Genomic DNA, 25,790 nt, shown 5'->3' on the forward strand with positions numbered 1-25,790 from the left:
AACACTGGTGAGTTCTTATTTCTGATTTTTCTTGATCAAATAGTAAATTGTCCTGTTTCTTTATATCAGTGCCATCAGACTGCTGGTTTTTGGGTTCCTCTTTTATTGTGATTGCTGATTGTTGTGATCTTGTTTTGAGGCTGTTGCTGTCATGGTTGCCACCAGAGAAGGATCTATCCGCTATTGGCCAAGCCTTGCTGGTGAAGATACCTACACAGAGACTTTTGTAGATTCGGGAGGTGATAAGACTTACAGTTTCCTAACAGCAGTGCAGGTATACCACGGATATTCCTTTATATTTATTGGAAAGCTGTGATTTGGCTTGGAAATACATTTTTGTTTTTATTTTTAAATAGAGGTGGGATCTCCTTATGTTGCCCAGGCAATTCTCAAACTCCTGGGCTCAAGCAATAACTCCTGCTTTGGCTTCCCAAAGTACTGGGATTACAAGCATGAGCCACTGCACCCCAGCCATGGAAATGAGATTTGATGACTAAAAATGTGGGGTTTTAAAGAGACTATAGAGGCCAGGGAGGGATCAAAAAGAGACAAGGAAGAGAAGAATGTAAGGATCTATGATTTGAACAGTTAGACAAGGGAGGCTCTTCTCACAGGACTCCAAAATATCAATTTCAGATAGTAGCTTGTGATATGAATTTCTTTTAGAAACATTTTATAAGAGTGGCTTAAAAACTGTCAGACACTATAAAGAATGGCTTGCATTATCTTCTTTGTAGGTTCACAAAGAAACAAAATCTGGCTGAGCATGGTGGCTCATGCCTGCAGTCTCACCACTTTGAATGGCTGAAGCGGAAGGATTGCCTGAGGCCAGGAGTTCAAGACTAGCCTGCGCCACAAAACAAAGCTTTGTCTCTACAAAAAAATTTAAAAATTATCTGGGCATAGTGGTGTGTGCCTGTAGTCCCAGCTGCTCAGGAGGCTGAGGCAAGAGGATCTCTTGAGCCCAGGAGATTGAGGCTGCAGTGAACTATGATCTCTCCACTGCACTTCTGCCTGGGTGACAGAGCGAGACCCTGTCTCTAAAAAAATAAAATACCAAACAAAAAATATAAATAAATAAAATCTGATAACCTAATTTGTTGAATCTGAAATATGACGAACTTGTAGTTTAAAAATCAGAATTTAAAAAATATGCAATTTTTTTCTGCTACAAAATTTTTTTTTTTTTCTTTTTTCGAGACACAGTTTTACTCTGTCACCCAGGCTGGAGTGCAGTGGCGCAATCTCAGCTCACTGCAAGCTCTGCCTCCTGGGTTCAAGCAATTCTTGTGCCTCTGCCTCCCAAGTGGCTGGGATTACAGGTGTGCACCGCCACGCCCAGCTAATTTTTGTATTTTTAATAGAGACGGGGTTTCACCCCGCCTTGGGCTCCCAAAGTGCTGGATTAGAGGTGTGAGCCACCATGCCTGGCCAGTTTTTTTCTTATGAGAGTTTTTCTATGTAGGATTAATAATATTAACTGAATGGATTCTGAAATATATTACTTTAATAAAATAACAACGTTCTATTTTGTATTCTTTTAGATTTATTTCAATTACAATGATTTTTCTCTGTATCAAAGAATTTTTCATTTTATCTTAGCATTCGATGCTAAACTGAACTAACCTCATAATATTTTTTCACAGGGAGGAAGTTTTATTTTGTCTTCGTCAGGAAGCCAACTAATTCGGTTGATACCTGAGAGCTCAGGAAAGATTCATCAGCATATCCTGCCTCAGGGGCAAGGCATGCTTTCAGGAATTGGTCGAAAAGTTTCTTCTCTTTTTGGAATTTTATCTCCTAGTAGTGATCTCACAGTAAGTTTATAAAATAGCTATTTTACAAGCTTATTTCTTAGTTAAATCAATAAGTTGAAAGTATCCTCTGAAGTTAGTATTCCTCCATATGGACAGTAGCTTATGCGAAATAAAACCTTTGGTCTTTTTAGTGAACTATTTTTATTATGATGAAATGAGATCATACTAACCTTCTCCCATAACTTGTAACACTAAAATCTTTAAATCAGACAATCTCACAAGTACATTTTTTGAACTAAAACTATTATGTAAAATATAAAATGTGTTTCTTAAAGATTAATTTGACTTTTTAGATTTAACCAGAAGCGTGTCTCTACTCTCATGCCTCCAGCTGTCTGTGTGGATGACTGAAATCTAGATCTGTTGGCTGGACTTCTCTGCCCCATACTCTAGCATAGTGAAGGGAAGATGATGGGAACTAATATTTATGGACCATCTACTCGCTGCTCGGTGCTCTATAGTTGTTATATTCATATTGTGTAATCATTGTGACAACCTGTAAGGTAGCACGCTTTCCCTCCAGTTTACAGATGAGGAAGCACCCTCAACAAGGCTGAAGGTGTGTAACTGCTGAGTGGCAGAGCTGGGAATCATACCCAGGCCTGTCTGAATTTAAAGAACATGCTCTTTTACTGTGCTGTTTTCCCTCTTGTTTCAGATGATTATCACCTGCTTCCTTGAATGTTCTTTAAACCTAAACTTAACATGTTTAAAAACAAATTTATTGTATTCTTTCATCTCTCCTATTGGCTACTCACTTAACCCTATAAAACTCATTTCTCTTTTGACTTATTTTTGTTAAGAGCACCATCCCTTTTTTCAGTGACCCAGGTATAAAACCTTGTTATTTTTTGTGTCTCCCTCTCCTTCTATAGCAAACAAGTTATTTACCAGGTGCTGTAGATTTAACTTCTATCCAATCTCATTTCCATCCCCATCTTTCTGCTTTTGATGTTATGCCCTAACCTATACTCTTGATGAATTTCACCTAAGCTCCTGGTACCTGCTCAGTTTACTTACTGTTGGCCTTTCTGCCCTATCAGTGATGAGTTTTAACACAAAACAGTCATGTATATCCAGCTTTAAAAAGCCGAATATCTATACTTCATGATTAAGTATATACTGAAAAGGCAAAATAACACTCCTCTTCATGACTAACTACATACATTCTGCCAAATGCATTCAAACACAATTCTGTGTTCAGAAGCTATTGATAATATCTCCCTTGCTTGCTACACTTACAAATTCACATTCAACACTCTCTGCTATATGTCCCTGATTTTTCATTATTTTTTATTTTTAAAAATAGAGACAGGGTCTCAGCATTTTGCCCAGGCTGGTCTCAAGCTCCTGAGCTCAAATGAGCCTCCCTCCTTGGTATCCCAAAGTGTTGGAATTACAAGCACGAGCCACCACGCCTGGCCTCATTATTTTTCAAAAAATCCTTATTTTTTCTTCTTTTCTACTTGTCATCTACATTCCAATGTAACAGGATGACTTCTTGTTCTCCAAAGACGCTGTAACTTTCCCACCTTTCAGCTCTGCTCCTCTTGGGCCTTCCACCTGTATCCTTCTTCCTATAGATCCAACCTTGCCCTCAAGCTCTATTTCAGGATCACTCCTTTCTGGTTTTTTTTTGTTTGTTTGTTTTGGAGATGGAATCTCACTCTGTCGCCAGGCTAGAGTGCAATGGTGCGATCTCGGCTCACTGCAGCCTCCACCTCCTGGGTTCAAGTGATTCTCCTGCCTCAGTCTCCTGAGTAGCTGGGACTACAGGCACGTGCCACCACACCCGGCTACTTTTTTGTATTTTAGTGGAGATGGAGTTTCACCATGTTGCCCAGGGTGGTCTTGAACTCCTGAGCTCAGGCAATCCACCTGTCTCGGCCTCCCAAACTGCTAGGATTGCAGGGGTAAGACACCACACCCGGCCCAGGATCACTACTTTCTTTAAATCCCAAATGAAGAATTCTGCTAGGATTACTAATCACATATGTGAAATTTGACTTTTAAAACAATAGTTCCTTAACATTAGAAGTTAATCTGTGAATTTGACTTCCTTTTCTTTTCTGAATAGCTTTCAAGTGTTCTCTGGGATAGAGAGAGATCAAGCTTTTATAGCCTGACGAGTTCAAACATCAGTAAATGGGAATTAGATGATTCTTCAGAAAAACATGCATACAGTTGGGATATAAATAGAGCCCTGAAGGAAAACATTACCGATGCTATTTGGGTAAGAAACAATAATATTCATCTCTGTAATTCATGTTTATGGTTGTATGATAATGCTGGTTCCCTTAATTGTTTTATTTATTTCAACACATTTCAGTGTAATAAACAACATGGTGTATGGTTATCAGATTAAGTGGAAATGGGGTAGTCAATCTCCAGAAATATTGGAATGCATTGGTTTACTTGCTTAGCGATTTTTTTTTTTAATGTATACATTATTCAGCAACTGAGTTATGGGGGAAGCACTTCACTAGGTACTAGGGATATAAAGGTGAAAATAAATCATTCCTGCACTCGAGAAGCTTACATTATTGATATTTTCATGTAGGGATCTGAAAGTAACTATGAAGCTATTAAAGAAGGAGTCAACATTCGATATTTGGACTTGAAGCAAAACTGGTAAGCAATTAATTTGTCGTAAAGAACATAGAGAAGAGTTTGGAAAAAAATAAGTTGATGTTTATAATAAAATGATGAGCAATCTCACTGTCTGCTCTTTCTTTGGAGACAGGGTCTCACTCTATCACCCGGGCTGGAATACAGTGGCACCATGATAGCTCACTGCAGCCATGACCTCCTGGGCTGAAGTGATCCTTCTGCCTCAGCCTTCCAAGTAGCTGGTACTGCAAGCATGCGCCACCACACCTGGCTGATTTTTAAAATTTTTTTGTAGAGATAGGGTCTTACCATGTTGCCCAGGTTGGTCTTGAGAAACTCCTGGGCTCAAGCAACCCTCCTGCCTCAGCTTCCCAAAGTACTGCGATTACGGGTGTGAGCCACCGTGCCCAGCCTGTTCTTTTAGTGCGAGTCTTCTCATGCTATCTATTAAGCCTTACTGAATGGTTTTGCTCTTGTTTATCGAGTGATGTTAGTTCATTTGGGAAATTGAGGCATTTTTCAGCCTTAAATAGTATATTCTTACCTTGGTGTCTCATTCATTAGAGACAAAGCTTTTCTGCTCTTACAGCTAGAGCTTCTCTTCTTCACTGCCAAGAGATGCCTGAGACCCTGTCATTGCCCACTGCTGTGGCTGCCCCATGCTGTGATCTTTCTCTCATTGGAGGTATCAGGCACATGTTTCCCACCCTCTTTCTGTTGCTCAGGGAGCTTTAGGTCTATGTTTGTGGCTATGCTGAGTTAAGGATGGGATAAGGCTTTGTCTTGGTAGTACAAATTAGAACTTAATCATAGTTCATACTCAGAGTAAATTTCCTCTTAGAAACAGTGCTCTCTCTGAGTGGTGCATAGGATCCTAGTTTAGTCTGATAAAGCTAATTATCCCATGTTACTATTTAACTTTAATGCTCAAGGTCACCTGGAACTTAAAAACCATTAGTAACATTGCTCATAGTGAATCCAAATATATAACTAGTAATCCTTCAGATGACAACTTCTCAGAAGTTAAAGACTATTTTTTATGAGTTTTAGAGTAATTTTTACTGTTCTTGTTACACGTTTTGGGTTAGTAGAACAAATTCTACGTGTTCCTTGGAGGGATATTGCAGTTGTACCACTTTGGGTAATTTTTCTCTCTCTTGGACTGTTTAGACTATTATTAGTAGGCCCCTTTACAGTCTCTGAAAACCTTATAAAAGCTATCAAAGAGGTAAAAGTAATAGTACTTATTTAATTTCTGTAAGCGTTTTAATTAAATACAGTTTACCTGTTTTTGTCTTTACCAGACTTTTGGAAATGTAGGACTACTGCTAGGACAGCCCACTATGGGCATATAATACAGACATTTTTCTTTTTTCTTTTTATTTTTTTTTGAGAGTGAGTCTCACTCTGTCACCCAGGCTGGAGTACAATGGCATGGTCTTGGCTCACTGCAACCTTTGCCTCCCGGTTCAAGCGATTCTCCCACCTCAGCCTCCCAAGTAGCTGGGACTACAGGTGGGTGCCACCACTCCCGGCTAGTTTTTGTATTTTTAGTAGAGACAGGTTTTCACTATGTTGGCCAGGCTGGTCTTGAACTCCTGACCTCGTGATCTGCCCACCTCAGCCTCCCAAAGTAGTGGGATTACAGGTGTCAGCCACCACGCCTGGCCATGCAGACATTTTTCACATAGTTTTCTGAATTGGAGGCATGAGGTTGAGAATGAGAAGCATGCTTAGGAATTGCTATGCAGGGTCCACCCAGGGCTCCTCTGCCCCAGTGTTGTCATGCTGACCAGCAGGGTCCCTGTGAGGTGCAGCCCTTATCCTCCTGGACCTTCCTCTCCACCTGTACTCAAAATTATCCAGTTAGTACTCTATTATGTTCTTGAGGCCTCATGATCAGAACTGTACAGAGAATTTCTCATATGGGTCCGTTTATTTATTTTAAGAATAGTGTCTGTCTTCCTTATAGTCATTCACACCTACTGATTTGTTGTCCATTTGGGCAGAGCTACAATCTGGGCTTATAATTTCAGTGAGTAGCTGGGCTGGGTGGCTCACGCATATAATCCCAGCACTTTGGGAAGCCAAGACAGGAGGATTGCTTGAAGCTAGCAGTTCAAGATCACCTGGGCAACAAAACGAGACCCTATCTCCACGCAAATAAAAATAAAAAATTAGCTGGGCATGATGGTGTGTACCATAGTCCCAGCTATTCAGAAGGCTGAGGCGAGAGGATCACTTGAGCCCAGGAGATTGGGGCTGTAGTGAGCTATGATCCCACCACTGCGCTCTACCCTGGGCAACAGAGAAAGACCTTTTTTCTAAGACCAATAAAACAAAAATAAATAAATTATTTTACTAGATGATTACTAATACAAAGTTTAGATATCTTCATTTTAGATATAAAGTTTGGAATTTTTTTTAACCTTAACTTCATTACTTTGGATATACTCACATAAAAACTTAACTGGTAAAGCAGGAGAATCACTTGAGGCCAAGAATTCTAGGCCAGCCTGGCATTGTGGAGAGAGAGACACTGCCAACATGTTACAAGTTTGGGCCAATATTCTTTTTTTTAAAGTTGATTTTTTTTAAAATTTTTATTTCAATGGTTTTTGGGGTACAGGTGGTTTTTGGTTACATGGGTAAGTTCTTTAGTGGTGATTTCTGAAATTTTAGTGCACCTGTCACCTGAGCAGTGTACACTGTATCCAATATGTAGTCTTTTATACCTTACCCTCCTCCCACCCTTCCCCTTCAGGTCCCCAAAATCCATTATCATTCTTATGTCTTTGTGTCCTCATAGCTTAGCTCCCACTTATAGGTGAGAACATATGATATTTGGTTTTCCATTCCTGAGTTACTTCACTTAGAATAACGTGGACCAATATTCTTGAATTCCTTTCAAGAGTCCAAGCAGAAGTGATAAAGTTTGGGGAGCTGGGGGAAGAGAACCGTGAAGAAGGAAAATGAGCCGTGCTAGGATTCCTTGCTTTGAAGTGTCATGTCATTTAGTTACTTGCTTGGTTTCTTATTTTTAGTTGTCAGTAGAGGGTGCTTTGCCACCCTTTTAATATTTTTGAGACTTGAATGAAAGTTGCTAGTAATAGGACCGGGCGCAGTGGCTCGTGCCTGTAATCCCAGCACTTTGGGAGGCTGAGGTGGGCGGATCACCTGAGGTCAGGACTTTGAGACCAGCCTGACCAACATGGAAAAACCCCATCTCTACTAAAAATACAAAAATTAGCCAGGTGTGGTGGCGCATGCCTGTAATCCCAGCCACTCGGGAGGCTGAGGCAGGAGAATTGCTTGAACCCAGGAGGCAGAGGTTGCAGTGAGCCGAGATCACGCCCCGGCACTGCAGCCTGGGCAACAAGAGCGAAACTCCGCCTCAAAAAAAAAAAAAAAAATGTTGCTAGTAGTAGTATTAGATGTTTTAGAAGAGCTAAAATAGGAACCATTTAATTTATTGGGAGCAACAAGTTTGCTAGACTTAAGGAACAAATAAGCTTTAAGATGCAAAATGGTTTGTTTTTACATATATAGCAGTTTGAAATTTCTATAACCAATGGCTAAAAAGCATTTTAAATATATATGTATATTTTTAAACATTAGAGACAGGGTTGCCCTGTTTGGTCTTGAACTACTGGGCTCAAGCGATCCTCCTGCTTAGCCTCTCCCAAAGTGCTTGGATTAAACACATAAGCCACTATGCCTGGCCTAAAATTATTTTTATTTTTTTTTGAGTTAGAGTCTCACACTGTTGCCCGGGCTGGAGTGCAGTGGTATGAGCTTGGCTCACTGCAATCTCTGCATCGCAGGTTCAAGTGATTCTCATGCCTCAGCCTCCCGAGTAGCTGAGATTACAGGCACACGCCACCATGCTGGGCTAACTTTTGTATTTTAGTAGAGATGGGATTTTGCCATGTTGGCCAGGCTGGTCTCGAATTCCTGGCCTGAAGTGATATGCCCACCTCGGCCTCCCAAAGTGCTGGGGTTACAGGTGTGAAACACCACACCTGGCCTTTTAAATTTATTTTAGAGATATATGGTCTCACAGTGTTGCCTAGGCTGGTCTTGAACTCTTGGGCTCAAATGATCCTCCTATCTCAGCTTCCCAAAGTGTTGGGATTACAGGTGTGAGCCATCGTGCCTGGAGGTAAAATTTTTTAAAAAATATTTTTCCTCTGGACAAAAGCAAGTAAGCTTTAAATAACTGAGTACATCAGGGATTGGCAAACCTTTTCTGTAAAGGGCCAAAAGTAACTGTTTTAGGCTTTGGCGGCCATGTAGTCTTTACTGCAACTACTCTATTTCACCAATGGTATCATGAAACATCCCTAGAAAATACATAAATAAATGCGTATGGTTGCCTTCCAACAAAACTTCATTTATAAAAACTGGTTTGAGATCAGTTTCACTGGAGGGCTGTACTTTGCCAATCCCTGGATCAGATGGTTGTTTTGATCTTTTTTTAAAGTCAGATTTATTGAGCTATAATTTATATAGAGTAAAACTTACCCTCTTTAGTTTATAATTCCACAAGTTTTTTTTTTCTTTTTTTTTTTTAAGATGGGGTGTCACTCTATCGCCCAGGCTGGAGTGCAGTGGTGCGATCTCAGCTCACTGCAACCTCCACCTCCCGGGTTCAAGAGTTCTTCTGCCTCAGCCTCCCAAGTAGCTGGGACAACAGGCATGTGCCACCATGCCTGACTAATTTTTATAAAGATGGTTTTGCCACGTTGGCCAGGCTGGTCTTGAACTCCTGATCTGAGGTTATCTGCCCACCTTGGCCTCCCAAAGTGCTGGGATTACAGACGTGAGCCACCGCACCTGGCCCTAATTCTACAAATTTTGACAGATACACAGTTTAGTCATTTAACCGTAACAATCAATACAGAACAGTTTTATAACCCCCCAAATTCCCTTGTGCTTTCTGTAATCGACCCCTCCATCCTCTAGCCCCTGGAGATCACTGATGTGGTTTCTGTCCCTATAGTTTTGCCTTTTGCTTAATGCCATAGAAATGGAACATACAGTGTAAAGCCTTTTGAGTCTGGTTTCTGTCACTTAGCATAATACACTTCAAATTCATTCAGTAATTTTTTATTTTTTTTTACTACTGAATAGTGTTCTTTTGTATGGATATACCACAGATTGTTTATCTATTCAGCACTTGGAAGACATTGGGTTGTTTTCAGTTTTAGGCAATTATGAATAAAGCCACTACAGTCATTTGTACACAGGTTTTTGTGTGAACACAGTTATTGGTTTTCTGTTTCTGTTTTTAAATTTTCTCTTGGATAGGTGTCCATGAATGGGATTGCTAGGTTATATGGAAGCATATGTTTAATTTTATAGGAAACTCCTAAGTTGTTTTTCAGAGAGGCTTTACATCTTCCTTTTTTATTGATTAGTGATGGGCTGGTGATTTTGGCAGCAGCATGGCACTCAGCAGACAATCCATGTCTCATCTATTACTCTCTGATAACAATAGAAGATAATGGTTGCCAAATGTCAGATGCAGTTACTGTAGAAGTCACTCAATATAATCCACCTTTTCAGGTAAGATTTATATTGGTTAAATTACAAAGCAATAATATGTTGAGTATTTTTCTAACCATTTCAGGGTCTTATTTATTTATTGACAGAGTTTTGCTCTGTCACCCAGGCTGGAGTGCAGTGGCTTGATCTCAGCTCACTGCAACCTCTGTCTCCCCTTCCAGGTTCAAGTGGTTCTCCTGCCTCAGCCTCCCGAGTGGCTGGGACTGTAGGCACGTGCCACCATGCCCAGCTAATTTTTATATTTTTAGCAGAGACAGGGTTTCACCATGTTGGCCAGGCTGGTCTCGAACTCCTGACCTCAAGTGATTCCCCCAGCTTGGCCTCCCAAAGTATTGGGATTACAGGTGTGAGCCACCTTGTGTGGCCCATTTCAGGGTCAAATTTCTTGACAGATTTCATCTGCAGGGCTTGGAAATATTTTAAAATAGCTTGTTTCTAGACATTGTTGCATTTTCTTTGCCATCTCAGGCTTGTTCTTTTGCTTAGTTTTGACTAAAGAAAAATGAGAATGGAAGCAACTAGCAGAAAGCAGTTTGTTTCTTCTGCTCTAGATCTTTGGAGGGATTGTCATGTCTGTATTTAGGTAGAAAGAAGGTATTGATTAATTCCAGGGTGAAAGTAAGGAAGAAACCAAGCTGGGCATGATGAGTACATGCCTCTAGTCCCAGCTACTCAAAAGGCCGAGGCAGGAAGATCACTTGAGCCCAGGAGTTTGAGGCTGTTGTGTACCATATTCACACCTGTGAATAACCACTGCATTCCAGCTTAGGCAACATAATGAGACCCCATCCTAAAAAAAGAAGAAAAAGAAAAAGGAAGGAAGAAAACTGGTAGGAATTAGGGTTTGGTTTAGAGCCTTGTATACTATAGAAAAATCCTCCTTTTTACTCAAAGGAAGATTATATTTGTATTCAGCAGTGTTCTGTAGTCATCAAAGTTCTTGTAAACGACTGGAAGACAGGCTTTCTAATTTTAAGTTCATTAATAGCAATTAAACGTGTTTAATAACTGGTATTCATGAGGAAGAACCTGAACATCTATAAATTCATTTTATTTACTCTTACATAGTATCTAATTCTGTTAAATCCTTGTTTGTTTATTTTTTGAAGAGATAAAGTCTTGCTGTGTTGCTTGGACTGGAGTGCAGTGATATTCACAGGTCCATCAGAGTGCACAGTAGCCTCCAACTCCTGGTCTCAAGCAGTCCTCTCAGGTAGCTGGGATTACAGGTGTGCACCACCGTTCCTGGCTTAAATTCTTACTTTTTTTTTTTTTAATCCTTACTCTTAACATGACTTGTTTAATTGAATCCTGTAAGAAAATCTTTTGATTTGTTCTTTTATGCCAAACAGAAATGAACTTTATCATGTGTTCTGATTATGCAGTGTGGAAAACATGCTCAGTGTTAGAAAAAATTTCAGCCAGGGCAGAAGACTATAAAGAGAATTTGAGGATTAAAAAACAATTCTAGGACCTCGCATTTAATGTTTCTGTAAAATTACTTCTTTAATAACAGCTTATCATTTTTAGCATATTCTAATTTTATTTAATGAGATTTATTTTTATTTCTCCCTCTGATTTTATATGTAAACAAATCAACTAAGTTTTCTTGTCATTAATATCTTGGCAGTAAGGTAAGAACAAAAATGTTTGTTTATCAGGGAATATTTATAAAAAATTGCCAATTCTTAATATAATGAATTTTAGTGCTTTCATTTTCTCCTTTGAATTTATCATAGGCTTCTAGTTATAGTCATCATCATGGAAATGTTTTCAAAATTTGTTAATTTTGGAAATTAACAAATTAGGCCAGGTGCGGTGGCTCACGCCTGTAATCCCAGCACTTTGGGAGGCTGAGGTGGGTGGATCACCTGAGGTCAGGAGTTCAAGACCAGCCTGGCCAACATGGTGAAACCCCATCTCTACTAAAGATACAAAAAAATTAGCCGGGCATGGTAGCATGCACCTGTAATCCCAGCTACTTAGGAGGCTGAGGCAGGAGAATTGTTTGAGCCTGGGAAGCAGAGGTTGCAGTGAGCCAAGATTGCACCACTACCCTCCAGCCTGGGCAACAGAGTGGGACTCTGTCTCAAAAAAAAAATAAAAATAAAAAAAAATAAGCAAATTATAAGCAAGTCAACAAAATATGTGTCTAATTGATGTTTATAAACTTACTCTGTCATGTTTTGTTAATCATCTCATGGGTAGTGTTCAGATTTTTACAAAGAGAATTGGTGAATTATTTTTATGAAATAATGTACAAAAATGAAGTTAAAAAATCATACAAACAAATATTTTTGTTTTACTTCTTGTTAAATGTAATCTTAAATTTAACTTTCAGTCTGAAGACCTGATTTTGTGTCGGTTGACGGTCCCAAACTTTTCAAACCAGACTGCCTATCTGTATAACGAAAGTGCTGTCTATGTGTGCTCCACAGGAACTGGGAAATTTTCTCTTCCCCAGGAGAAAATTGTCTTTAATGCACAAGGTACAGTAGCAGTTTTAGAAAGCATGATTGAGCTCATTAGTCATTCTGAGTGCTTTTTTTCTCTTTCCCTGAGTGTCACTTCAAGCATGCTGCTTTCAAATGTTTCTGAGACATTTCATACCACAACTACAGCAGCTGAAGCCATAACCCTACTAAGAAACCAAAAGGGTACTAGAATTTCCAAACTATTATATTTACAGGCAAAGATAGTAACATTTGTTCCAGGAGAAGATGCCAAGAAGCAAAAAACTATTGCCAAGAGAAGTAATTGCTTATTCCTAGTTAGTAAAAGTGACATATTCTGAGTTGATGCTTTAACTTTTCCACACCCCTAGATAAGAAGAGCCTCAGGGTGCTGGACTTATGCAGGGGGGCTGGTCAGGATTGAAGAAAAACCAAGCAGATACTTAGCTGAAGGGGTTGGGCAGAGGACAGAGTGCAGGTAGGCAACAGCATGGAACCCAGGTTTTCTAGTCCCAGCACAAGAACCTTGACAGAGGGTGGGTAGGATGTTACTAAGGTGCCAGGTAGGCTTAGACCTTTTTTTTTTTTTTTTTCTTCCAGTCCCCATTGACTGATGTGGTAAGTTAAAGTCAGAATTAAGAGAACTCCACAGGATTGAAAAAGCTCTTCTTCTGAATTTTGCAGAAGGAATAATTTTCTTTTTTGGCTTACTAGACTGACTGCTGTCTGGCAAGGCTAGTTTTTATTGTCCCTAAAGCTGAAAGACACAGAGCCTGCTTCTTCAGATAGCAACCGCTTCTTAGCATTTGATTCTGGGATGTAAAGGATGAGTTCGAAGTAGGACTAATGTTGTAAAGGAAAAAATGTGCTTAATATATCATCAAGATGATTTTCTGCTTAGGGTGGTAGCTTTTACATAGCATTTTGTTGTTATTGTTAGATGTATTTGACTCTGTTTTCCTTTCTTTTAGGAGATAGTGTTTTAGGTGCTGGTGCCTGTGGTGGTGTTCCTATCATTTTTTCTAGAAACAGTGGACTGGTGTCTATTACTTCAAGGGAAACTGTGTCTATATTGGCAGAAGACCTGGAAGGGTCCTTAGCATCTTCAGTTGCTGGACCAAACAGTGAGGTAATGTGATTCGATAAGAATTTGAAGTTTTTATGTTATTTATTTTTTAGAGATAATGTCTCATGCTGTCACCCAGGCTAGAGTGCAGTGGCACAGTCATAGTTCATTGCAGCCCCAAACTCCTGGCCTTAAGCAATCCTCCTGCCTCAGACTTCCCAGTAGGTGCCTGGCTAATTTTTTGTTTTTTGGTTTGGTTTGGTTTTTGAGACAGAGTCTCACTCTGTTGCCCAGGCTAGAGTGCAGTGGCATAATCATAGCTCACTGCAGCCTCACCTCAACCTCCCGGGATCAAGCAGTCCTCCCCTCTTAACTTCCTAAATAGCTGGGACTACAGACATGCGCCATCTCACCTGGCTAGTTTTTTATTTTTTGTAGAGACAGGATCTCCTTATGTTGCCTAGGCTGGTCTCAAACTCCTGGGCTCAAGAATCCTCCCGCCTCGGCCTCCCAAAGTGCTGGGATTACTGGCGTGGAGCCACCATGCCCAGCCTAATTTTTAGTTTTATCAGATTATTTTATACAAATGGTCTCAAAACTGAGACAGTTTTCAAAGACGTAATGATGCAGACATTAGTTCTTTTTATCTTCCTCATCCCCTCTGTCCTCTTTTCCTGGAGCGACTACATTTAAGCCTTTTAGTGATTTATTCTGGTATTTTTCTCCATATATCTAAGTAATGTACATATATTCCTGTCTCCTGATTCATCTGTTGATTTTCTACTACAGAAAATGAGGTTTTGGGTTACCTTATACTCCTTCCTCTGCCTTTATCATTCTAACATAAATCTTTTTCATTGTAATGACCATGTGAATATTGTTTATGGTTTGCTGAGCCCAAGTACTGATTACATGTCCTTTATTATAGAACTTTGTGTGACTCTTGGAGTGTATAATGACCTCGTTTTGTATTTTCTCACTTTCCTTTCATATGTGACTTAACGTTTTTACACACTCCAGGAGTTCTGTAGAGTGCCCCTCAATGTAGTTTTTCCCAAAGTCAAGTCTCCAGAAACCTTCCATCTGCACAGCTGCCATTCCAGAACTTGCCTTTTCCATTGTCCTCAAATCCTCAGGACCTGTCCTCTGCACCATGCATAGGTGGCCTCATCTCCTGTCAGCGGGGCCATTTCCCATTCCTTCTGCTTTCTATCTTCCTTTGTTGTAGTTAGTATCACAGATATTTCCAAGGAGCTTGCATTTCTGTTTCTTTTTATTCTGGGATGATTTTTTGAGAGGAATAGCCAGGTAAAAATTACCAATTTTATTCTGTTGTCTTGAAACCTGAAATATCCTATCCATAAGATTTTTATCATTCTTTTACAGAAGACTAAAAATAATTAATACTGTTTGGGGTAATTTCCATTTGAGTAGTGTATGAAATATATAGACTACCTCTGTAATTCAAATTAAAGTGATTAAGTGTAGTTTTAAAGGAAAGAAACAATTTTTAACTTTTTTTTCTTTTCACAAAAGGGATTAATACCTTGTATTTTGTATTTTGTAATTATACAAAATTATACAAAGTACAAAATACCTTGTATTTTGTAATTAATACGATTACAAAAAAGGATTAATATCTATTTTGTAATTGTATGATTATTATAATACTGTTATGCATTCTGAAGCAATTTTATAGTATTCCATTTCTTTAAAATTTTTCTAAACCGTTGTTTAAATTTGTAATCAACCATTATGCTTAGGTAGTATACACTGTGATGAGTCGTGTAAGAGCAAACCTATGAAAAGATTCTGTTAATTATGATGAAATGTCCAAATTATTTTACTTACAACGTAATCCCTGAATTACCTGTACCTTTTCTGTATGACTTTGGTTGATCATTTGATGCTATTTATAGTGTTTCAATAAGTATATGAATGATTGGTATGGACCAAGCTTGTCCAACCCACAACCCATGGGCTGCATGCGGCCCAGGATGGCTTTGAATGCAGCCCAACACAAATTCGTAAACTTGCTTGAAACATAAATTTTTTTTTTTAACTCATCAGCTATCATTAATGTTAGTGTATTTTATGTGTGGGCCAAGACGATTCTTCCAGTGTGGCCCAAGGAAGCCAAAAGATTGGACACCCCTGGTACAGACAATATGGCAAACAGCTCGTGTATATGCGGAGTTGCTATCATAGGATGGGTGCAGTTTTTAGTCCAATAATTAAGAATATTCAGATGCCTTTACCTCTAAACTATACTTTTTTATTTTGCAGAGTATGATTTTTGAGACCACTACAAAGAATGAAACTATAGCCCAGGAAGATAAAATCAAGTTGCTGAAAGCTGCCTTTCTGCAATACTGCAGGTATAACATGTTTTTTAAATTATGGATTATTTTATGTGTGAGGATATGTTTTACTGACATGTGCTACTTATTGACTAGTGGGAGCAAGTTGGAGGAATGATGCTATCAAGAGGAGAATGTTTTTTTGAGCTTTAGCACTTTAATAAACTGTTCTTCTGAACTTAGTAGCCATGGGAGGGTTCCAGCTAGCTAGGCTAGGGAAAAAAACATGGGCTCTAACATACTCTCTCCACTTCATGAAAAACAATGTACCATTAAAAATGGTGATCATGAAGACATCTTGCAAGGGTCTTTTATGTATAACGTTAAGGTGCAAATAAGTTGCTTACGAAGTTTTTTTTTTTTTTTTTTTTGAGACACTCTGTCGCCCAGGCTAGAGTGCAGTGGCGCGATCTTGGCTCACTGCAAACTCTGCCTCCCGGGTTCAAGCGATTCTCCTGCCTCAGCCTCCCAAGTAGCTGGGACTGCAGGCGTGTACCACTACACCTAGCTAATTTTTTTATTTTTAGTAGAGATGGAGTTTCACCATGTTGGCCAGGCTAGTCTCAAACTCCTGATTTTAGGCTGACTCCTAAAGTGCTGGGATTACAGGTGTGAGCCACCACTTCCAGCCGCATGCAAAGTTTTATTGGTAATATTAAAGAATTATGGCCTGGTGTGGTGGTTCACACCTGTAATTCCAGCACTTTGGGAGGCTGAGGCAGAAGGATCTCTTGAGCCCGGAAGTTCGAGACCAGTCTGGACAACATAGACCTCATCTCTACAAAGAAAAATTTTAAAAATAATTAGCCGGGCATGGTGATGCACGCCTGTAGTCCCAGCTACTCAGAGGCTGAGTTGGGAGGATCATATGAGCCCGGGAGGCCAAGTCTACTGTGAGCCATAATCACACCACTGCATTCTAGCCTGAGTGACAGATCAAGACCCTGTCTCAAAAAAAGCAAAAGAATTAGACCTGGCCTATTAGTTGAGTTTTGCTTTAGGCAAAATCACCACAAACCTTAGTGACTCATTTAACATAGCTGACAATTCTGCAGTTTGATTGTTGGGGCTGGACTCGGGGCAGTTTTACTGTTCGGAGTAGGCTCACTCATTTTGGTCTGCAGCTGGGCTGGCTGCTCTTCACTGTACTCACATTTCTGGGCCATTGGCTGGCCAGCTCGCTCTCTACTTCCTGTGATGTCTCCTCAACTAGCAGGCTGCCCTGGGCTTATTCATGTATCACAGAGTTCTAGAGTGGCAAGAGAACAAGTGTCAGTGCACACTCTTTAAGTCTTTGCTTGGATGGCGTTTGCTAGTGTCCTGTTGGCCAGAGCAAGTCCAGCTGTAGTGAGAGCGTGCCTAAGCAGATGCGCGTATGGGGTGGGGAGTGATTGTCCTCACTTGGTCACACTTGCTGCTCTAATACTTTTCTGGGTTTAAGGCAAATGCAGATTTCAGTTTATCTTAGACATGTATTCTGCTCATGTATTCTGGTACTTTCCTTAAAAGGTATGGCAAATTCACATTTGAATAAATATTCAGGAAAATGGTGATCCAGCCCCCCTGCTCTGCCCCTTGTTAGCTGTGGGAAACTTTGGACAGATGCTGAACATTTCTGCCATTGTGTTTCTGTTTCTTCCTTTTCGAAGTATTGAGTGGGGTGGGAGTTAGCATGGCTAAAGGATCATTAGTTTATCGTCAGATCTTTGTTTTGAAGGAATATGCTGAGTGTACTACCTTCATTTCCCCCAGTTCTGAGCCCATGGTTCCATAATCCCACTCATACTGGTGTCTGATGCATAGCGGCTCACTCACAGAGACAACAGATTCCAAAGTGCTTTTACAGTTCTAACATTCTGTACCTCGTGATCTAAAGTTTGTCACCAGAAGGGGGCACCATTAGGCAAGTTTTTTGTTTCCGTTTAAAATTATATTCTTTTAATCTTGTTCTTTTACATGGTTCAATCTTCAAAAATCTCAGTTGAAGTGCTGTGTTTTTATCTTTCACAAGTTTATCCTGTAATTAAAATTCTGTCACATTTGTGGCATCTCAAAATGTAAATGAAATGCAGCAAGTGACCAGTCATTAGATTTGTTTCCTGTGGCTGCCATAACAAATCACCACAAGCCAGGAGCTTCAAACAACACAAGTGTCTTCTCTCACAGTTCTGGAGGCCAGAAGTCTGAGAGCGAGGCATGAGCAGGGCCCTCCCTCTGAAGGCTCTGGGAAAGGATCTGTCTTCACCTCTCTCAGCTCCGGGTTGCTGCTAGCAATCCTTGGCTTGTAGATGTGTCACTCCAGTTTCTGCCTCCATTGTCACGTAGCTGTCCTCACATTCACATGGCCTTTTTTTTTTTTTTTTTTTTTGAGACAGAGTCTCACTCTGTCATCCAGGCCAGAGTGCAGTGGTGTGATCTCGGCTCACTGCAACCTCTGCCTCCCTGGTTCAAGCAATTCTGCCTCAGCCTCCCAAGCAGCAGGTGCACACTGCCATGCCCGGCTAATTTTTTGAATTTTTAGTAGAGACGAGGTTTCACCATGTTGGCCAGGCTGGGCTCAAACTCCTGGACTCAAGATCCACCCACCACAGCCTCCCAGAGTGCTGGGATTACAGGTGTGAGCCACCGTGCCCAGCCCACGTGTTCTTCTTATAAGGACATCAGTCATTGGATTTAGACTCATCATAATTTAACAAATTGTATCTGCAAAAACCTTATTTCCAAATAAGGTTGCATTTTGAGGCACTGGGTAGATACGAATTTGTGGGAGACACTATTCAACCTGGTGTAGTCATCTTAAGATGTTTTACAGGGGAAAATCATTAGGCACAAGAAGGGACCCCTGATCTAAGTCCTGAGCAAGCAGTACCCTCAGGAACAGTGTCATGGGCCCTGTAGCACAGCTGTGCTGAACTCGTCCTGCCCAACATGGGTGAAGTACTATGGACTTAATAAGGGATGATTTCTGGGGGAGTGTCAGCTAGCTCTCTTAAAGATGTAGACTCCTTACAAACAGAATTGTGGTGCCTTTAAAGCAGGATTTCTCAACCCCGTTAACATTGTCATTTGAGGCCGGGTGTGGTGGTTCACACCTGTAATCCCAGTACTTTGGAGGCCGAGGCAGGCAGATCATTTGAGATCAGGACTTCGAGACCAGCCTGACCAACATGGTGAAACCTTGTCTCTACTTAAAAAAAACAAAACAAAACAAAATTAGCCGGGTGTGGTGGCACATGCCTGTAATCTCAGCTACTCAGGAGACTGAGGCAGGAGAATCGCTTGAACTCAGGTGGCGGAGGTTGCAGTGAGCCGAGATCCCGCCACTGCACTCCAGCGGTGCATTGTAAGCTGTTTAACAGCATCACCAGCCACTTCCTGCTAGATGCCATTAGCACCCTTTCCCCCAACTTGTGATGCCCAAAGTTATCGTCAGACATTGCCAGATGGCCCCTGGGGTCACAATTGGTAGATAACACTTTTAAGTGTGACTATCTGTTTAATCTTTTGCTAAGGTAATATTACTGTTTTTATAGCATCATTTCTTTGAAATTGATTTTTATGTTATTTTGGTTTTCATTTTATTTAGCCCAAAAAACACTAAATCTTTTGTTCATGAGACTTTTGGGGAACTTTTTCTGTAATTTTTTATTAAATCTTGCCATAGTCACCTTTGTATTTTCATAACCTGTAGCGTGACTGGGTCACCAGCTTCACCCTGGCCTTTCACGCTTTCAAGAGTTTTTCTGCGTTTCTCCAGTCAGCTGTGTCTCCTGTTCTACCAAGGGACCATGACAGCCCTTTTCCAGTCTCCTCCCACTTCCCTCAGACTTAGCAGAGGACTTAACTTCCTACTTCACAGAGATCACAGAAGCCCTTGATAAGAGCTCCCTGTACCTCCTAGCTTACTAGCTATGAATGTATCTGGATCCCAAATCCTGTTCCTCTTTCCCTCCCAATGAAGTAGGAAGTGTACTCTTCTTCCTATCAGAGACTGCTCTTTGTTTTGAAGGCCACTCTCTCCTGCTTCACTTAAGACTACATCCTTTCAGTTCTCCCTTTCCTCTGTCCTTTGACCTTTCTCGTGCTGGCTCCTTCTCATCAGCAATTAATCATATTTAGTCTGCCATTTGTAAAAAGACCAGTCTTTGACTTTGCATCCTTTGAGTTACCACCTTATCTGTTTGTTCCTGTTGATGGCTAAACCACCTGAAAGGATGTCTACATTCTCTGTTGTCGACCACATTCCCTCTCTGTCTACTCCCTCGGTGATCTTTTCTCCTCCTTGGCTTCATTTGCTGAAGAAACAGATGTACCATGACCCGGGCCATTATGTGAAAATGGAGAGTGTCCAGCAGCAGTACATATTTCATAGGCACTTGAGTTTCAACGTATCCAAAACCGAGCTTATCTTCTCCAAAGCTTATTCTTCCATCCCTACCCCCTGCTCCAGTGACAAGCACTACCATCTCTTCAGTTCAAAGCAACAACAGAGGAGTCATTCTTACACAGTTGTTCCCCCTTACCCACAGGGGGATATATCTTAAGACCCCCAGTGGATACCTGAAATTGCATATAGTACTGAATCATATATATACGTTTTTCCTATACATACCTATGATGAAGTTTAATTTATAAATTGGGCATCCTAAGAGATTAAGAACAATAGTAATAAAACAACCGTAACAATATACAATTGACCTTTGAACAACACGGCTTTGAACTGTGTGGGTCTACATAATATGCAGGCTGTTTTCAACCAAATGCGGATCAAAAATTCACAGCATGTTTTCAACCAAATGCGGATCAGAAATTCACTTGCTTATACAGAACGTCGCCTTTTTGTATGCTGGAGCTCCACAGACCCAGCTGCAGGACTTGAATATGGGTGGATTTTGGTGTATGTTGGGGGTCCTGTAACTAATCCCCTGTGTATACTGAGAGATGACTGTACTGTAATATGTGAGTGTGGTTGGTCTCTCTCTCTCTCTCTGTCTCTGTCATCTGTTTTCAGACTGCAGTTGACTGCAGGTAACTGTGACTGTGGGAAGTGAAACCATGAATAAGAGGGGACTACTGTACATCAGATCCAGCAGTAACCTAACTGGATTTTTCTCTTTCCTGTCTTTTCCTTTCTGCAGTAACCTCCTAACTGGATTTTTCTCTTGTCTGATCTGACATCTGATCCCCTCTCCATATGATAGAGCAATCTTTTGGGACACTGGAACAGACTGTGACACTCCTTTACAGTGCCTGTCCATTGTCCTTGGTATTAGGTTCAAACCCCATAACATGGTTTACAAGACCGTGTCCTCTAATTCTGTGATTCATCCCTTCTCAGTATCCCTCATTTCTTCATGTGTGCCATAGTTAATCCCCTGGTGGGTTCATTGACACCCTAGTTGTCCCCTAATCTCTCTAAGTTAGAAGAGTCTGCTGCTTTTTATGGGCTTACCCTTCCTTTAATTGGTTATCCTGCAAGTTTTTTCCAAGCTCTTGCTCCCTGGGTGATCTCAGCCTCTCCCGTAGCCTCAGTTCTCTCCTGAGATAGAGGCTTACTTGCGGACGGATGTGGATGTATGTTCTGTGTGCAGCTGTATACCCCTCCCCCAGTTCTCCCCAGCCTTCCATGACCTCCTCTTTACCTGTTAGGAAGTTTTCCCTGTCTCTCTCGGTGTTTATCACCTGTGTCATTGCTTGCTCAATTGTCTGGACTATTTTTAAGTCTTTTTATCTTTCTGTGTCCAGAGCCGAGCATGTTCTAAGTATTCAATGTGTATTTATTGAATTAATGAATGGATAATAGTTTTCTCCCTTTTAATTAAATAAATTTTATTAAAAGTAACTTTGAGCCAAAACCTATAAATGGTTTTTAGGTTACATTTAACTTCACAATTAACTTAAAATTTTTTTTTTTTATTTTTATGGGTACATAGTAGGTGTATACGTTTGTGGGGTACATGAGATATTTTCACACGGGCATACAATGCGTAATAATCACATCAGGGTAAATGGGATATCCGTCACCTCAAGCATTCATCTTTTTTGTATGTTGTGAACATTCTAATTATGCTCTTAGTTACTTTAAAATGTACACTAAATTATTGAACATGTAAAGTTTGTTGCATGTCTTTTGTGCCTGACTTATTTCACTTAACATGTCCTCCAGTTCCATCCCTACTGTTGCGAATGACAGGATCGCATTCCTTTTTTTGGCTGAATAGTAGTCCATAATTAATTTTTTCTTGGTGAGTTTTGAAAATATTTTGCCTCCCTTAATACTTGTGTTTTCCAATTTTATTTCAGAAAAGATTTAGGTCATGCTCAAATGGTGGTTGATGAGCTCTTTTCCTCTCACTCTGATTTGGATTCTGATTCTGAACTAGACAGGGCAGTTACCCAAATCAGTGTAGACCTGATGGATGACTACCCAGCATCTGACCCACGGTGGGCTGAGTCTGTCCCTGAGGGTAAGAATGTTTCAATTATGGAACGGTGTGTTTTGAACATATTCTGGTTTCTTTATTAGAAGCATCTCTTAAAGCATATTTTTTAGCTTCTCAAACAATTTAATATTAATTCAATATTTTTTTTAAATATTGTGACCTTCCTTTTTTTTTTTTTTTTTTTTTTTGAGACAGAGCCTTGCTCTGTCACCCAGGCTGGAGTGCAGTGGCGCGATCTTGGCTCACTGCAAGCTCCACCTCCCAGGTTCACGCCATTCTCCTGCCTCAGCCTCCCGAGTAGCTGGGACTACAGGTGCCCGCCACCACGGCTGGCTAATTTTTTTGTATTTTTGGTAGAGGCGGGGTTTCACTGTGTTAGCCAGGTTGGTCTCGATCTCCTGACCTCGTGATCCACCCGCCTCGGCCTCCCAAAATGCTGGGATTACAGGTGTGAGCCACTAGGCCCGGCCAGGTAACCTTCCTTATAGTATGTTTTGAAAAAGGGTCAGAACAGGTCTAGATAACAGAATGGAAACTAAAGGAACATTGGAGCAAGTCCTAATTGTTCTATCCAAGGCAGATTAATTAGCCTTACTTAGCTTTCCTGGCTTTTATTTCTAAAAGAAAATTGGTAGCATAGGTAGACAGTTGGCACTTACCTGCCCCCCAATCCCAGTTGTTTTTTTTTTTTTTTTTTGGAAACAGGGTCTCCCTTACTTTGTCACCCAGACTGGAATGCAGTGGCATGATCTCAGCTAACTGCAAACTCCACCTCCTGGGTTCAAGTGATCCTCCCACCTCAGCCTCCTGAGTAGCTGAGATTACAGGTGTGCACCACCACGCCCAGCTAATTTTTGTATTTTTAGTAGAGATGTAGTTTCACCATGTTGGCCAGGCTGGTCTCGAACTCCTGACCTCAGGTGGTCCACCCGCTTTGATCTCCCAAAGTGCTGGGATTTCAGGTGTAAGCCACCACACCCAGCCTACTTACCCCCAAATTAAATGATAATTTTGGCATAATCAGTATATTTGACTAATAGAAATGATCCATTCCCCTAAGAGCAACAGTGATCAAATGTCAATATGTAGAAGTGGACAAGACATGTCTAGCTGCCTGTCCCAGGTGACTGCCCCTCTTACTCTTACTTCCACCTCAGAAACTCGAGGGGAACTCTGGGGTCCCCAGATACCAGGGAACTGTCTCAAACATGTTTCTCTCCCTAATTATCCTACTTCTTAGCAAGTTCACTAAGCTCCATTAGAGATTTAGGAAGAAAACATCAGAGCTCATCTCCTTTCTTTGACTGTTTTTGTTGGCACTGTCAAGCTTAAATTGTTACAAATGATTAAACTAAAAACGTATTTTGCATTTTGAATAAATACAGTATGAATTGTATCAAACCTCCAAAATTTACTCTTAAATTTTTAAAACTCCTGAGTAATGTTATAAACAACTGTATTGTAAGGTTGATATTTTTCTTTTGTATAGACTTTTTTTTTTTTTTTCCCCTTTTCTTTTTTGAGACGGAGTCTCGCTCTGTCGCCAGGCTGGAATGCAGTGGCACAATCTCGGCTCACTGCAACTTCCACTTCCCCGGGTTCAAGCAGTTCTCTTGCCTCAGCCTCCTGAGTAGCTGGGACTACAGGCACGCGCCACCACGCTCAGCTAATTTTTGTATTTTTAGTAGAGATCGGGTTTCACCATGTTTGCCAGGATGATCTCGATCTCTTGACCTCGTGATCTGCCCACCTCGACCTCCCAAAGTGCTCGGATTACAGGTGTGAGCCACCGTGCCTAGCCTTAGCTTTTTATTTTAATAGCAGTTAGCCACTGATATTAAAATAGTATAGTTGTAAAACCACTATGTTCTAAGTTTTATCACTGTGTTTTAACAGAAGCACCTGGGTTCAGCAATACGTCACTGATTATCCTTCACCAGCTAGAAGACAAGATGAAAGCTCACTCTTTTCTTATGGACTTTATTCATCAAGTAAGAGCGCAGGGTGCTGGGCACAGGGCTCTGCCTTTGGCAGTCTCTCCAACACAGTGGGAAGTCCCTTCTCTCTATTTTGAGGTGTTTCATTGGGTGGGGCATGACTGGTGTTTTCCATTGTCTCTGCTGATTTAAAAGTCCGTAATTCCAGGGCTGTGTACAAGCCTGTTAATCCAGGTATAAGAAGCAGGACTTCATTCAGATTTCCCGTGTGCGTTTGTGTAAGAACTTAAGTTTTCATGAGTCGATTTTGTATTTGACAGATTTTTATGTATGACTTTTAATTTTGAGGTGCCATTAGAATCAGATCCTCATTGAAAGTATTCCTTTTCTTTTTTTGGGTAAAGGTTATCCTCATGTATATTGTGCCTAAATTAGAAAATGTTTTGCTACTGGACAGAATTGTTACATAAATTCACTCATTCTTGTCTCGTCAATAAAAGTGGCTTGCAGACATACTACGTAGCCAAATGAATGAATTTCAACCTGCTTGGGGTTTTGTTTGTTTGTTTTATTTATTTATTTATTTTTTGAGACAGGGCACTCTGTTGCCCAGTCTGGAGTGTAGTGGCACAGTCTTGGCTCACTGCAACCTTGACCTCCTAGGCTCAAGCAGTCCTCTCACAGCCTCCTGGGTAGCTGGGACTACAGGTTTGTGCCACCATGCCCATATAATTTTTTTTCAGTTTTTGTAGAGACAGAGTCTTACTACGTTGCCCAGGCTGGTCTCGAACTCCTGGGCTCAAGAAATCACTGCACTTCAGCCTCCCAAGGTGCTGAGGTTACAGGCATGAGCTACCAGGCCCAGTCTCTTCCCTGATTGTTTTTCAAACTCAGTAGTGCCTACTCACTACCACACCCAGCTAATTTTTTATGTTAAGGAGATTCTAGTGAGTGCTGTCCAATCCATTGCTTTCTGTGATCATGGGAATGTTCTCCTAGTGTGATGTCTAGTGGGACAGCTGCTGGCCACATGTGACCTGAACAGTTGAAATGTGACTAGCAACTGAAGAACTGAATTTTAACTTACTTAAATAGCCACTGTGGACAGTGGCTACCTTATTGGACAGTGCAGCACTAGATAATTTCAGAAATGACTTGGTTGTTCCTAATCCCACATTCTTTTTCAATTTTGTGCATGGCTTATCTCCTGTCTACTCTTTTATTTTCTTGGCAAGAAAACTCCAATCATTCATTGAGTCTCTCTTTTTTTGTTGTTGTTATTTTAGGTGGGATATGGATTAATGAGGAAAAAACACATTTTCTCCCGATATGGTCGTTTAATTAGCCAAGTGTATCAGTTAACTATTACTGCCGTATAAACCACCCCGAAACACAGTGGCTTAAAACAATTCTGTGGGTTAATCAGGCAGTTCTTCTGTTGGTTTCACCCGGAATCACTCGACCTGCATTTAGGATGCACTGAGCTGGAGGGTCTGCAAGCCTCTTCCCGCTTTCTGGCAGTTGGTTCCAACTGTC

General features: G+C 40.7%; 1 protein-coding gene across 3 annotated transcripts in view; it reads left to right on the top strand.

Annotated features, from left to right (window-relative positions):
- Window positions 1-25,790, top strand: part of NUP133 (nucleoporin 133) — a 67,734-nt gene that overhangs the window by 9,049 nt on the left and 32,895 nt on the right. For all 3 annotated transcript variants that reach the window (XR_008622122.2, XM_003824458.5, XM_055103820.2), the window contains exons 5-14: window positions 140-274; window positions 1,647-1,817; window positions 3,895-4,050; window positions 4,378-4,448; window positions 9,848-9,995; window positions 12,337-12,484; window positions 13,420-13,577; window positions 15,801-15,892; window positions 22,178-22,341; window positions 24,214-24,308. Coding sequence is in view for 2 of the 3 variants with exons in the window: in XM_003824458.5 (XP_003824506.1) it covers window positions 140-274; window positions 1,647-1,817; window positions 3,895-4,050; window positions 4,378-4,448; window positions 9,848-9,995; window positions 12,337-12,484; window positions 13,420-13,577; window positions 15,801-15,892; window positions 22,178-22,341; window positions 24,214-24,308 (1,338 nt within the window). In the remaining variant the exon portion in view is untranslated. The remainder of the gene's footprint in view (window positions 1-139; window positions 275-1,646; window positions 1,818-3,894; window positions 4,051-4,377; window positions 4,449-9,847; window positions 9,996-12,336; window positions 12,485-13,419; window positions 13,578-15,800; window positions 15,893-22,177; window positions 22,342-24,213; window positions 24,309-25,790) is intronic.

Source organism: Pan paniscus, chromosome 1 (genome assembly GCF_029289425.2).
Source record: "Pan paniscus chromosome 1, NHGRI_mPanPan1-v2.0_pri, whole genome shotgun sequence".
Classification (NCBI taxonomy): Eukaryota; Metazoa; Chordata; class Mammalia; order Primates; family Hominidae; genus Pan; species Pan paniscus.